The sequence below is a fragment of the Microchirus variegatus genome (assembly GCF_963457635.1).
Source record: "Microchirus variegatus genome assembly, chromosome: 9".
Classification (NCBI taxonomy): domain Eukaryota; kingdom Metazoa; phylum Chordata; class Actinopteri; order Pleuronectiformes; family Soleidae; genus Microchirus; species Microchirus variegatus.
The window spans coordinates 20,048,474-20,064,205 of record NC_139810.1 but is presented as its reverse complement, the minus strand read 5'-3'; the positions used below and the strand labels follow the sequence as shown (position 1 = coordinate 20,064,205).

General features: G+C 41.3%; 1 protein-coding gene across 1 annotated transcript; it reads left to right on the top strand.

Annotated features, from left to right (window-relative positions):
- The first annotated feature begins 2,139 nt into the window (after positions 1–2,139).
- Positions 2,140–15,726, top strand: plekhn1 (pleckstrin homology domain containing, family N member 1). The gene is made up of 16 exons (XM_083894467.1): positions 2,140–2,255; positions 3,916–4,006; positions 4,168–4,329; positions 5,301–5,381; positions 5,775–5,865; positions 7,644–7,771; positions 8,337–8,486; positions 10,609–10,689; positions 10,781–10,856; positions 11,099–11,244; positions 11,498–11,650; positions 12,163–12,405; positions 12,984–13,139; positions 14,279–14,530; positions 14,723–14,783; positions 15,533–15,726. Exons 1-16 carry the CDS (start codon positions 2,182–2,184, stop codon positions 15,715–15,717), a joined length of 2,130 nt encoding a protein of 709 aa, XP_083750593.1. The 5' UTR covers positions 2,140–2,181; the 3' UTR covers positions 15,718–15,726.
- The last annotated feature ends 6 nt before the right edge of the window (positions 15,727–15,732 follow it).

The following is a 15,732-nucleotide window of genomic DNA, read 5'->3' as shown; positions in this document are numbered from 1 at the left end:
GACTTTATTGTCCCTGAGAAAAAATAATTTAAACGATAAATAATTCATTGTTCACAACATAAACATATTCAAAAGACAAAGTCCACAAAAAGTTCTATTATTGGCTCCACAGTGCAGCACAGAGTTCTACACAAACTTTCAGCCTCAGAGGATTTATCTGTCCAGTTGATACATGTTATATATGATGGCAATGTGCCTGCTTGAGCCTGCAAATGATCACTTTTCCAAATTCTAACTGCTGTTAGCTCCCAGTAGCCTCTGTGGCTGATGTCATTTCCTTTCCCTTAAGTTTTAAGGGATCTTTTTTTAAGATACTAAACAGAGCGTTCTGAACAGGGCTGTTTTGGCAGGGTGATTGAACTGCTGCGGTGCTTCATCCTTAAGCTATTTTGACCAAAGCATGTCACAGACATGTTCATTTGGACACCAGGGAACTAGTTTAACTTGGAGAAATACAGTATAATATGACCAGTTTAAGATCTACTGTATGATAAAGCATTAGATACTGGATCCATCCAGTTCTAGATACCACATACTAAATGGAGTTCAAATTAATATTGCTGATATATTGAGGATTTGTCCTAGATTTTATTTAAGTGATTTATGTCTTGATAATGGCGAATGTGCCTGTGTTGGAGGCTACAGTTCACACATCGCTTATCTGAGTGTAATTACACCTGTATCCCAAAGAACAAGCCAAAGAGTCTATGCCAATCATGCAAAACCAAAATGTACTCAGTGAACTACGGGCAAGATAATGTAGGTAATCCCTTTCATCTGTGTTTACTTCTACTCATGTGATACAACGTCTATGATCAGCTTATACATCTCGTCAATCACTTAATAACACGTTTTGTATTCACTTATTCCACATGCAAATCGACCTGTTCAATTCATTGATTAATTTAGTGGACCTTGTGATGAGCTCAATCAAAGAGAACAATAACGCTCGTCAAGTGACCAAATCTTTAACACGCTGATGTCTGTTGCTGCCTCAGGTGCATCCGTTTTAACAATCCAGTTTAACAGGTTGCCATTACCTGAGAGCAAGCAGCACACATTCCCGGCACGACTACGGAATAGAGCGGCTCATCACAGACAATGACCTAATTAATGAGCAAACACAGGATAATGATGAGTGTTTGACTCCTCTGTCTGATTTCAGCCACTTTAAAGAGAACAACCCCAAAAACATACAGCTGTTCTCGCCTGAGTCATCAAATCCTACCACCAGTTTATTATTTGAATAAACTACTCCCAACCATAACGTGATCAATGTCATCAATAACTTCACACTGAATAGATCAACTAGGCTTGTGCCTTAACCCGTTTTTCGTTTTTTGTTGACTTTCACTTGAGGCGGTGGATTTGTCATTTATGAACAAACACCTTACATGCAAACAATGTAGCCCATGTTTGCGTCCACACCTCGCCTTATGAAAATAAGAGGCTTTGAATACACAGACATCCTATATGTGATCGTCCGTTCCCATCCTACTAGTGACAGATGACTTCCCACAAAAGAAATGACAGAGACATCACTAACACTCGCTCCTGCCGTTTAAATATTTGAGTAACTCTTAACCTACTTTTAAAGTTCACACTATTTTTCTCAGAACAAAACCCACATGGAAAAATACATATTATTATCAGTTTCTAATGACACTTATGTTGAACTGTGAGTCAATAATAAACAGGCTCCTGAAGCCTGCAGGCATTTTTCATGTCTGGGCATGTCAATGGAAGCTCCCATCTTTTCCCCTTGATTGACACACACACGTCCATCAGAGTCTTTAGTGACCACTCAGTACTGTAGTGACCCAACAATGAGCCCCATTTGGCTCCTTGAAGGTGTGAAATGGCACACTCCTCCTGGACAGACCCAGCACCCACCCCCTGTCTTTGTTGTTTGGATTGCTTTAACAGACAGAGACACAGAAGGTGTGACTCCTACTGGTTATTCACCACACTCTCACACACTTGACACAGCCCCAAACTCCACCCCCTTTTGCGCAGACACACTCTCACAGGTCTGACTACTGCACCCTGCTCACTCCTCTCTCAGTACAAGTCTGACCTCAGCAGCAGAGAGAGCACAGCACTCTTCTTGGATTACACTCATACATCACACAAGAGATTTTCGTCTACAGAGCAGAGAAAAGCTTCACACACCACAGCAGCATGGGGAGCAGCATGTCATGTGTCCCCCAGCACAACTTCAGATTTTCCAGTAAAAGCTTTATACGCAGAAACAGGTAAGAGCAATCAAACTTGTCCAGGTAGTGTGACTGTACTATTGTCATTATGTTCATTCAGGACACCTGAGTGACATTTGTTCTTTTAGACTTGAATTCTTGGTATTTCTCAGGGATTGCGCAGTTAAATGCAGGTTGTGAATTCTCTGAGGCCAGGGCCAGGATCATATGGTTGTGCAGCATACTCTGGAAGTCATGTCTGAGTGGTGCTGGTGCCCGACTGGCCAACGGTGTTAATGATCCAGTTACCATTTGCCTCTTCTTTGCATCTCTCAGAAGACGATCTGCCAGCTGTCAGTGAATCTGGTTTCCCTCCAGAATCAAGACCTCATCCCCATGGTTTTTATTATGTTCACACAAGAGAAATTATAGTTAACAAATGATATGATCTGGTTTTTGAAACCTGATAGATATTACATGACCTGAAGGTGTTGAACGTTTACAGACAATGGGTTAGTCTTGGAAGGATTATTTGCCTGGGCATGTTACCATTGGTACAGCCCACTCTGCTGGACCACCACACCTGATTCTAATTAACCTCTGCTGCAGTCCTCTGCCCTGAGCTGAGAGAGGAGCTGGGGTTTGATTTGGATGAATGTGCCAAGTACCGCTTTGCTTTTCAAATAAAAATAGGAGGCAGGGCAAACCTGGAAAGCCTGGATTTTTAAACCCAACGGCTCTGGTTTGAACACCGATATGCCTTTCCGAGTTCGATCGATGCTTCGGCACAAGGACAATACACTCAGTGTTCTAGTTTCTTTTGTACCCCACCAACTCTTTTGTGTTGGGGAATCGGGGCCAGGGTCAGGTTTTTGCAGCATGGTGCGAGTGGCATTAAATGCCACAGCAATAATTCAGAGAATGTTGGGTGTGTAAATATACTACCTGTCTATTATCTACATTCCTCTTTCACTTTGCAGCTGCAGACTGCACCAGTGTGCATGTTATTGATATTCCCTCCTGTGTGTGTAAGAGTTAAACAGAGGACTAGTGGAATAGTATCATTCACTGAACACTAATCAGTGATTGATGCTGGACATGGACTTCCTGATGAGACAGGGTCTTGATTCCCACCACGGAAACAAAAGCCTTGCTGTTGCATCGAGGACACTGGCACACACATTATGTGCAGATAAGCAGATCAACTGCCAGCTGAGATTGTAAAAGCAGTACCCATGTCTTATCATTGGAGTAAGGGAGCTTCCGCATAAAGATGTGACACTAATTGTAACAGATGAGGGTCATACGAAACAAAGAGGAACATTGAATGCTGATTTTCCTGTGCTATCAGAAACATAAGACCTGATTGTTCTTATCATTTAATGGCAGGCGTTGATGGATTGGGGACAAACAAAGGGGTCTCTGGTTGAATTACTGTATACAACAAGAACATATAACAACCAGTCTTTAAAATGTTGTAAGAACTCAACTAACTCTGAGGAAAAAAAATTTAAAAACAGCCATTGACACTAAACTTGAAACACAAGCAATAGAGATACAACTTCAGTGTTTACTTTGACTCAATCATCGACAGTGAACCGTCATGCAGATGAAATGTTCCCTGTTGACACTGCAGTTAGGAAGTTATGTTAACAGGAACAGGCAGCAAACACTATAGGAGTGAGTGGTAACACGTGGGTTCTTCCTTTCTCTCTTGCAGCAGCCGCCTGTTTCGCAAAAAGAATCCCCAGGAGGGACAAGAGAAGTCCAACAGCATCATCAACATCCTGTGCACAGTCACCCCCAGGAAGGTAAGAACCTCCCATCAGATTGCAGGAGGTTGTGATAACATGAAACTCACACCAACTGCATATCAAATACAATGACTCTGTTATAAATACATGCACCTACATTCGATTTATATCTGTATGCCATCTTGTTTTTTTTTTACTAACATTATGACTGATTGCAGGAAATGTCCCCTAAAGACCTGCAGACAATAGAGAACTCAAAATGGGATCCTCCATTTCCTTATGACCCAGCCAGTGGCTGGAAGAAGAGCAGCATCAACGTAAAGAACTACGGAAGAATGATTCACAGCTCCAAAGTCCGTTTTCGCTTCCTCCACTGCCAGGTGGGTAAAATAACTTTATAATGACTATGTTGAAAGATCAGGAAAGCATCTAGAAAGGAAGACAAAGCCAATGCTGCACAATCCTGATTGTGGTTAATGAGGTCTCCAACAATGACCAAGCCCTACAATGACACATCATGCCAGTCATCTATGTGAGCGCTTTGAGTGTCAAAACCAAAACAGAAAAAACAGGTGGAGAGTAACAGGATGTTTCTCTGAGGCCACCAGACACACTGAAACTGCTGGTGTTGACGTTGTGGCAGGCTGTGAATAATCCAATTGGTTTTCCTCAAAGCGCACCACAGCCTGTGTTCGGACATGCTCACTTCTGCTGCAGTTGTGAAACATCTCCAAGAGAAAACCTCAGGGTAGAAAGAGTTTCTCTGATCACGGGAACTGATAGAGGACATGCTGTCTCCTCACTGTGGGAACTGCAATTAATCAAAGTTATGACACAATAGCGCTGTCAAAAAGTAATTGAGGGAAGCAATGTCATCATGATACTGAAAGAACAAATTGTAAAAAAAAAAACGCAAGTGATGTGGCCAAGTATTGACGAACAAAGCCACATATTCCAATTGGAGAGGATTGTAAAAAAAAAAAAAGGCTTAAAATCACATTTTTGTTGAATGAATATTTTGACTAAATTTGCCCTGTTAATTACCCAGGAATTGTTTCCGATGAATGAATAGATGATACTAACCCAAGATACTTCAAATCATATGTTCAAACTCTACAACTTATATGTAAACTAGAAAAGCACTCTGAGAGCGGAGACCTCCACCCAAGGCAGCTCAGCCCCCCACAAAATTGCGATAAAAAAAAGGGATATCGTCTACGGATCACGACCACTTTAAATCACTTTTTCCTCGTGCCATTGCGGACATTTCCTGAAAATTTCATACAAATCCGTCTTTTTGAGTTATGTTGTATGTTGTAGTTATGTTTATTCTCACTTCATATTTCCACAGGATATACACGATTGCTACCTGGATCTCTTCCAGACACACCTCCATTTTGTCTCCAACAACACAACCGGACTAACATATCAGGTAAGTCAATTTCTGACCGATTGCCCTATTATTTGTCATACATGTTTTTATGGTTCATATGGTGTGTCTATGGGGCAGAGATCTGCGTTATGTCATGCTATCTTTTGACACGCGTACCGTGTCAGTCAGCAGCGTGGCGGCAAACAGAAAGAATGATTATGTTACGTCTCTACTCATAAAGCATGAGCAACCATTAATCATCGCTTTACTGTTGTCTGTTTTTAACTCATCTCCATGACAAAAACAGGCAGCTTCGGACTTGTACTTAGCTGTAATATACTTTACACTACAGTGATGGCAGACAGTTATATTATTGGGTTACATTTGCACAGAGAAATTGTGAATGAGAGAATGTTCAATGTCTAATGAAGCTTTATTTCATTTTTATTACAGGGAACTCTTCCATTGAAAGAACTCAGCATCTGCAACCTGCAACAGAACTGTAACCACAGCCAACCCCAGGAATTCGCCTTTCAAATTAATGGTAAGTTCAACTATAACAGAAAGCGTCGGTTGGCACTGACCCCTGGAATGTGATAATAATAGTCTGTTTTGTAGTTTTACTGGTTTGTGTTTTAACTTATCACACGTTAAAAGTGATTGATTAGCTAATCCAATGTAATACACTGTAAACCACAGCTGGAGAGAGAGGTACAGACTTTTTTTTCTTCCGTTATGTTCTGCTATGTTTTTAATTACAGATCAAAGTATAAAACAAAAAAAAGTCCTCACATAAAAAACAGCCAGAAACCACGCGCTATTTTCAAGCTGCCGTATTTCTTATGTTGTCGCATTCCAGTGATTCAAAGGTGCCGTGACCCTCTTCACCTCCACTCAACCCCTAGACTAACTAGAGCTGGGCCCCCTTCATCCTTGGTCAGGGGACCAACGTGGCCTAAAAGATCCTGCTTGTTAGACAACAGGTGCACTTCAGTCAGCCCAGCTGTCGAGGCAGAAAAGTACAGCTACCGTTCTTAGACTTGTCACTGCATATAATATATGGCACATTCTGGAAACCGCTTAGATTAATGCCTGAGAAAAAAAATGCCACTTATCTTTTGAAATCTCAAAGAAAAAACTTAATTTCATAAATTTTCATTAAGTATAAATGACATGCTGTAGGGTTTAGAGGGCTTTGGTTCTGCCACGAGAAAGAACCAAACGAGTCAAGTCAGGGAATTATGTAAAAATAATCATTTACAAAACTCCCAGTCATGAAGAGTGTAGGGTTTCTATGTTTATATTTCTTAATCACATTGATCTTACTGAAACTTGAACCATCCCTGCTGTCACAATATTGACACTCCTAAGTGTTGTTTTCCCAAATCTGTCTTTGCCAGATCAAGCTTGCTATTTTTGTGGTATTGTATTCCCATAGTTGCGGTGCAGACTTTTATTTACCATATGGGACGCATCACTTACAGGAAATGCATAGAAAAAAGTAGCGGAAGCATGACAACATTCTGACTCAGTTGAGAGATGGTGGTTTCCTCTGAGTGACCTTTGATTCTTTCCCTCACTGAGCTGAATATATGAATCAGTACAGTGGTGAGTTAGTGCGTGACAAAGCAAACACAACAATGCGAAAGGGCCTGTAAAGATCCCTTTATACTTTTACTCAGTTTGAATGAATGTAAAAGTCATACAACAACAATTGTTCATGCCAGTGATACACAAAGAATGACACAAAGTCTGATTATGTGCTTACGGATCCAAGAGTTTTCACTGCCCTTGTGCTGTTTGAAATGAAGTAAATAACTTTTAGAGGTAGCACTTCAGTCAAGTTGCAGTGAGGAGAAGGTTGAACTGATTCCAGAGTCCAGAGCAGCAGTTTAAGGAGCAGTCAGACAATTACAGCACAAAGCCATGGGGCCTGGGCTGCTATCTGTGCAAGTTATCTGTGGTATGTGTGGGACTGATAGATAGAAGGAGATTCCAGCTCTTTTCATGCTGGACCCCGTTCATTCCCCCTGAGTCAACATTGTGAGGGAGTGAGAGTTTGTATGGACTTTTAAATGCCAGATGAAGCAGGTCACGTTGAATCCCCCGCACTAGGTCTTACATGTGGTTTTTCGGTCTTCGACATATGTTAACATTTATGGTAAAGATTGCACACATTTTTGTAAACAACCGGGAAAGCAGAGTGTAAACTATACTAATGATTCACGACTACGTCAGAAAACTTTCGGGAAAAGGTTTGGACAGAGACGCCTGGATGATGCTTTCCTTTTTTTGACCATGTTACCTTTCTCTTCCCTGCAGGTGTGAGCGTCAATTCCATCATTGTTTACTGTGCCAACCAAAACGAACTGGATCTATGGTTTGGTCTTCTCAAAGAAAACATTGAAGCAAACGGAGGCACTGCAACTGCACCTGAAAACTACACCAAAGTAAGTTGGAGAACACAACTATCCTCGAATGAGTGAAAATATTGGAGTTGTACCAGAATAAAGTTGGTTCAGAATAAAGTATTCTGAATCTGAAATGAAATTATGCTGCGTAAAAACTTGCTTTTCCATAATTTCATAAATGACAACAAGTCAAACAAGCACTTGACTGTGGTCATATTTTAATCTACCTGGGGGATTAGCCAGACAATTGCATTAGTGTCAGCTGCTGTGGTGAGTCAAGTAGGTCACTACTGGCTCTCCCGGAAGTCTGGATACTAAGGAGTGGCCTTGACCACATCACAGCCAATATCAAACCAACACTCACATCTGCACAGGGATGAAATGCTGACTCCACACCCACAGGTGGTAAAATAGCTGATGAAGCAGCTAACAGAGTGTGTCACAACAGAACCAAATAATGAATAATGTCTTTTCTACGAACAGACATTCAAAAAACCAAAATCAACATGCTTGAATGAGCTTACAGGCAGTGCTATGTTCATATTTACATTTATGATGGACTCCGTAACTGTAACTTCCGCCATCCCTTGTCTATGTGCTGCAGGTAAACCAAGATGAGGCTCCTGAGGGCAGAGAGGAACTCAGAAACTCCATCAACAGTGAGCCCATCTATGAGTGGGAAGGCTCTCAGCGAGACAGCCTGGGCCCCATCACCTACGTCACTAAAGTCCGACTGCAGCACCTGCCCTGTCAGGTAAGACAACACTGCTGTTTATCTCATGGAAGTTAATCTATGCTCTGTGTCCTTTTATGGCAACGTGCAGCCATGGTTTGAATGAGTTCACCCCCGTCACGCACAGAAATGTTTTCAAACACAGTTTTTCACACGCATATAATCAGGTTAACACGGGCTCTAAATCCAGGTGACTCACATAGTTACAAATTGCGCAACACCACACATTACCTCAACAGGACAATATAAGGAATGACAATGACGGGTGGAGTCTTCATGTTTTTGGCAAATGGCACTCCTGCTGTAGGTACAACTCCAATATTTTTGTGTCAGACATCTTCAACCAACTGATAACTCTTTGCTAAACCAGACAGAAGCATAAATTAAAAAACAAAAATAGCGCTGAGAACTTCACATATCGGCCAATATAAACTGCAGTCATGACACAACGTGTATGGATTTGTATGCAAAATGATTCTCAATGGGCACTCACTGCAGTCCTTTTTGAAGTGAGGAGATTTAGGGCCTGGTTGTGTGAGAGGCATTTGCCCGGCTCACACGGTGATTCAACTCTTTTCACAGCTGGAATGTCAGCTGTCTGTTCAGACACACCCTCCGACATGGAGAGGAAACATAAACTCAAAATCTGCCGCACCTTTAAATGCCCTACAAACTGGTTCAGCTGAAGCTCCCACTGGGATTTAAACTGTGCCGCTTAACAGAGTATGAAAGAATAACACTGGTGTTTGTTTTAAACGTTCACATTGGGTCTCACGATTGCCTCTGTGCCTTCTATTATTCACCGTATGGCAAGGCAGGGCTTATTTGAGTCAAGCTTTACATTTGACGTAGTCAAAGTTTTTTCTTAATTGTGCCAAACAATTTATTGTATTTAAAAGGGAGAAATGTGTCCACATGACAATATCCCTCACACTTTTTGGTGTCTCACTAAAAATAAACCTTATTTTTGAACGTGCAAGTAACTAAAGACTTCCTGTTTAAGTGTCACTTCCGGCATTCATTTCCTCCCTGTATTTGTGAACGGAACGAGTCTGTGTTCTTGACAATGCTGAGCAAACACTCGTAACTATTGATAACAAATCAGAATGACAGGTCACTTCCACATCCATGTAATGTTACAGAATGGGAGGAAAGCAGAAGCAAGTGACCACTTATGTAGTATGAGGATATTTTTAGTTACTTTGTGCTGCTGCTCTGTGAATGAATGAAACGAATGAATTAAAGTTGGCAATATAAACTGGTTTTAATTACACAAACTGATACACGGGACACCAACTCAGACCATGAACAACACTTGATCATAATTAGCTGCCATCGTCTTGGAAGTTTTACTAGTGTTTCATAGTCCAGCTGCTCATCTGGCACTTAATGGTCTTCTGAGGGATGAAATGAAGAGACATAGGGACGCGTTGGTGGCTTTTTCAAAGTTAAGGCTTTTCGCCACAGTGGGTTTCTTCATTTCACGGAGGAGTAGGAGGAATAATGTTCGTGTGGTGCTTTGCATCCACATTCCTGTCTCATTTGGGGCACACATTTAAAAGACCCCTGTTCCATCAAAGCCATGTGCTTAAACCAACTGCTGTTATTATATATATAGATATATATATATATCTATATATATCTATATATATATATATATAGATATATATAGATATATATCTATATATATATAGATATATATATAGATATATATATCTATATATATATATATATAGATATATATATATCTATATAGATATATATATCTATATATATCTATATATATAGATATATATATCTATATATATATATAGATATATATATATATATATATATATATCTATCTATATATATATATATAGATAGATATATATATATATATCTATCTATATATATATCTTTAGATATATATAAACTGTCAAAGTTGCCCTACCTGCTGCGTAAAACTACACAACTACTTACCGCAAAGTGGAATTCTCTCATACAAACAATGGCTACTTACAATATATGTTTCTGCCGAAAATAAGGTCTATAGGACATTATATAGCGAGAATATAAACAAACTAAAACTATAAATTACTGCCAAAACACAACCCAACACATACATAAAAGCTCACGAACAGCTCTAATCTTGTGTCCACAGGAACAGAGTGACAGAGTACTGGTGATGTACCCAGCAACACTAATCATCCTATCTGAGGAGAGTGATAGGCTCTTTTATAAGGTACCACTCATCTTTTAATGCTTTCTGTGTGTACAGACATTCCCATTGTTTTTTGTTGGACAGTTGTGACTAACAGTTTTTCTAATTACAGGGTAAACTGGCGCTCAACATGATTACTGTGACCACACCATGCCAAGACATCAAGCCCAACACCTTTATGATTGAAGGTAAGCATACTGATTCACTAAGCTGCTGTTGTGACGTTGAATCACACACGTTAATGAGCGTACATTCTTATGCATACTTTACAATAATGGCCTTTTCCATGAATCCGCTCGCGTCACAGAGCGTAACCCCACCATGAATGAGCTGGTTTTATCCCCAGTGAATGACAGTCTGACTAGAGCACATTCCAGTGAGCAACTGGACCGAATGAACAGCTTTGTCCTTCCTGCTTCTCTCTTTCCAGGGAAGCTCATCAACCCCATAGTGGTTTCGTGTCTGGATAGAACCACGTTCTGTGACTGGATCCAGCATTTCAAAGCTGCTGACGTGCCCGTTCTCAGCCCTCCGCCCCCAGTGTATGACATCATATACACCCCAACACAAAGAGAGGTGAGACTCGCCTTACTTTTCTTTTACAGATCATTAACAATTACACTGTTATCAAATGAGCCGTAACTATTGACCAACCTGGATTGTGAACCTGCGGGTGGGGAGAATTTAAGTATGAATGAAATCATAAAAGAGACAGATAACATGGACCTGCTTCTTTTTTATAAATCAACATTCAGCATGATTATGAAATCAAGTCTACTGATCAAATATCCCAATTGACACTATAATCTCTGTGTCCTATCATCTCCAGGCTCCACAGTTTGACAAGTGGAGTGGAAACAGCCAAGGACGAAGTGATTCTGTGAAGTTCAGCCAATCAACAAGTGGATATGGGCCACACAACCTTCAGTTACCCATTCATGAAGACAACCCTCTCTCCCCTGGATACGCTGAACCCCTCTGTGTAAGTCAGGCTTTAAGTTACCTCTCAGGTTCAACTATTCCTGGATGTTACACAGTGAGCACAGCACAGCAACAATAAACCTTGTTTGTTTGGTGGAGCTGTGCAACACCACATTTCTTTTACATATTAATTATTAAGTGTGGTCTAGAAATAAAACAGCTCATGTTACTGCCACAGAGCCTTTTACTTGACCATCCTCAGGGTGTCGTCAGTCGTCTTTTACTTCACATAAAACACAAATCTTTGATGTGGGACTTTGGGTTGATAAAGGCTTGAAGTACTGATAAACTACTCAGCGTTATCAGGATACCCGTCCAAACTCCCCCAGGAGAAAGGTTGTGTAGACGGACTGCCTGCCCAATTAGCTTGAAGTGGAGAGGGCTCCGTGCCCAGTAGACTGTGTACAGAGGAGAAACTGTTTATCATGTTTGCTGGTTCAAATCCCTGGTGTGTTACTTGTCACAACAACTATGCACTGACTTTTGTCCTGGATGTGCTTCTTGTCTCTACAGTACAGCTCCAGCCGCCCATCGTCAACTGAGACTGCCCGCCTGGGCAGCAGGACCAACAGCATGTCTTCCCACACCAAGGGCGAGCGCGACCTGCGACCTTTATCGCAACGTTACTCCTCGCCACAGCACAGCTCTTACCTCCAGCCAACCGAGAGCTCGGTGCGGTCCCAGGTCTACAGCACACCCTACTCTGCTCTGCACCGTGTCAGCCCACAGCGGCTGGAGAAAGCCCCGCTTGTCAAAGTAATTCAGCCTGGCATCTAACTTGATAACCTAATATTCCCTTTGAGACTGTTGACTTACTTTACATGTCACATGTGCAGCAACTAAAATAGACAAAATAGACACAAGAGGCTGAGAGGAGTGTGCAGTGTTAACAAATGGTGTAATGGTGGCATTGTTGCAGGATTGGTGTTGAAAGAATGACGTGACGATGACACGAAGAACAAAATCTCTATCATATTTCATTAAAAGAAACTCAAGCCACCAACCAGGAAACGTTTACTACAGCGATATATACCTATCATTACTATAGCCGCCAAGAGAGCAGTTTTTAACTCAACACTGACAGCTGACCGCTGATTTACGAGACAACAGATAGTTCTCACACCAGCTCTTCTGCAGATCGTGATAGACATTAGTCCAAATCCTCTCCTTGGAAATCTGATCTGATTTATGTGGTTGGCTTACGTGAATCTGAAGAGTGTGAGAGAGGCAGACAGCATAATAAAGACAGAGGGGCGGACATTTTCCCCCTCTCGTCACCTTGGTGTTTTTAAACTAACTTGGGGATTTTGTCTGTCTGAATCTCTTGTGATTAGTCGAACAGCTGGAGCACACCTCAAACATCGCTGAACTACTCCCTGAACAACCCCCAGCGCCACTCTGACATGTGTGCCCCCCGTCAACCCTTGTCGCCACTGTACGATGAACCCTGCACTCCCGAAATCTACTCCCTGGATGAGGCCAGGCCATTGGTAAGTGGGTCATTGATACTGAATCCATAGGCTCAATTTACACCTGCACAGCCTCTCTGATATCAAGCAGTGCACGCACTCCCGCAGCCAAAGGCACAGACATAAACACACACACACACACACACACACACACACACACACACACACACACACACACACACACGATCAGTGATAAAATAAGTAAGAACAGGTGCTGAAATGTGTACCTTTATACACCAAGCTGTCGCCGATCTACACTGAAAAAAATCTACTTTATTTAATTTGCTCGTCTTTTGTCATAGTGGTAGTGTTTTCAGATCACCAGACACAGACTGTAAAGATCTAAAAAAAAAAAAAAGCAGCAATAGTATTTCAGCTCAGTCATGTTGTGGGCTGTTTATGTCTCAATGGGCAGCAGAATATTTGTTGCACAGCTGGATCATTATGTTTTGGCTAGTTATGGATATGTGGTGATGTATTGGCACAAATATGTTCAGCTCAGAAGCTTAAAAGATGTAGACACAAACAGAAGATGCCTATATAAGAATAAAAATATCTAAAAACCAGAGACGGATATAAATATAAAATAATAGTATGGTAACACTTAAGATAAGGGAACACATATTCAACATTATCTAGGTGCTTACTAACATATAAGTAGCATACTACCATTTTATTAGTAATCATTAAGCATGTATTAACACCTTATTATACATAACCTAATTCTACCTCGATTACAACATGAATTAATATTTTTCCAACATAAGGTGCTTTCGTGTTTAATATTTACTAATAAAGGGCTAGTATGCTACTTATATGCATGCTAGTAAGCACCTAGTTAATGGTGAATATGTGTTCCCTAATTTAAAGTGTTACCAAGAGTATTTACATAGGTGCAAGTTGCCGTGGCAAGTAAATGAAAGCAGCTGGGAAGTGCAGATGCAATGACCAATCAGAATGGAAATAGAAGCGATAAATAAAAATCAAATTGTGCAAAAAATGTTTATAGAAAAGGTGCAGAGTTGAGATTGAGGTAGATGAGAAAGTGCAGCATCATTAATCATAACTATCATCAGTATCAGTCGATACATATAGGTATCAATCATGAAACAATGGTTTTGAGACATCCCATAAAACTTGTTCTACTTTTTTTTTTAAAGAACCAGAGGTGGGAAGAGCCAATTCAGCACCTTTACCACCATCAGCAGCTTCAGGAGCCCCCGCAGCTACTACCCTCCTCCTTTCAGCTCCACACCCCTCCCATGGGCAAGCGCTGCAGGAGAAGCCTGGTTCTGACCAACTCCCAGGGACAGACTGTGATCTTAGATATGGAAACTGGACAAGCAGAGCAGAGAGCAGAGGCTGTTTCTAGGCTAAAGCTTCTGCCTATGCCCGGCCAAATGCAAGAGGAGGTGAGACATACGGTATACAGTGCTCCTCTCTCAGGACACTCCTGTTTCTGGAATGTTGTGATACACAGAGTGTACTCATAGTGCACTGTATGGTAGCAGCAGAGCAAGTCTCAGATATTTTAGGAAACATGAGAATGTTTGTTATTGTTGATCATGGGAAGTGACCTTTTGCCTTTTCACATCTGTTGACAGATAATTCTCCCACCGAGGTCTGGGAGGAGCGCCAATCAGTTGCCTTATGGTTACTCACCAGGTAAGAACTAAAGGAATGCAACCATAAACATGAGGAAACATTTCATATACATCCATTTAGGGCGCTAGTGTGTTAGTGTAAAACAAAAACGAAAGGGAGCTTGACTTGATAAAATGTATTATTCTATTGAGAAACCATAGGTGCTGAAATTTTAAATCACAGAAAACACTGTGGCGTCACATTTCCTCACAAGAGCGAGTTATGAAAGTCAGCAACGTCTGCCGCCTCCCTAAGTACAACCAAGGACACGGAACATAGTTCACACGCCATTATACCTTAAATTAAACTCTGCAGTCACTCTGGACCGATTTAACTCTGCCTGGGTGTCTGTCAGCAGGTAGATAGGAGGCCAAATGCTACACAATTGAAAGTGCAGGAAATGCAACAACTGTGCCATTGCAACTTTGCTATTTGTGCACAACTTCTGTGTCAGGGAATTACAGTGAAAGAAAACACTGTCCCGCCACAGGATTTGCACCTCCAATGTGACTGACAGCACACGCAGCACACGTAGCAACAGGTTCTTTGATTACACATGAAAACAAAACGGAGTTTACCTGGTGATGTCAGATTATTTGACAGGTTGCAGTACAACTGTTGCATGTTTCTGTATTATTAAAAGGATTGTAACACTAGCAGTTTTACAGTAAGATCATACATTGGAACGTCCGAGTTTATTCAGTCAGGGCGAGGTTTTGTCTTTTATTTTGTGGAACTAAAAGCCTGGGAATCTTCTCTCGCTCCTATAGATCACCACTCGTACCTAGAACCCACAGAACCAGATGACCAGGAAATGGACTATGACAACATTTGGGAGTATGACTGTGATACTGGAATGATTCAGCCAACTTCCGGAATTTCGACACATTGGGCAGGATTAGACTATGGGGCCGGAGGCCTTGGTGCCATGGCAACCCAGCAAAGATGGTCATAAAACAAAAACAATAGC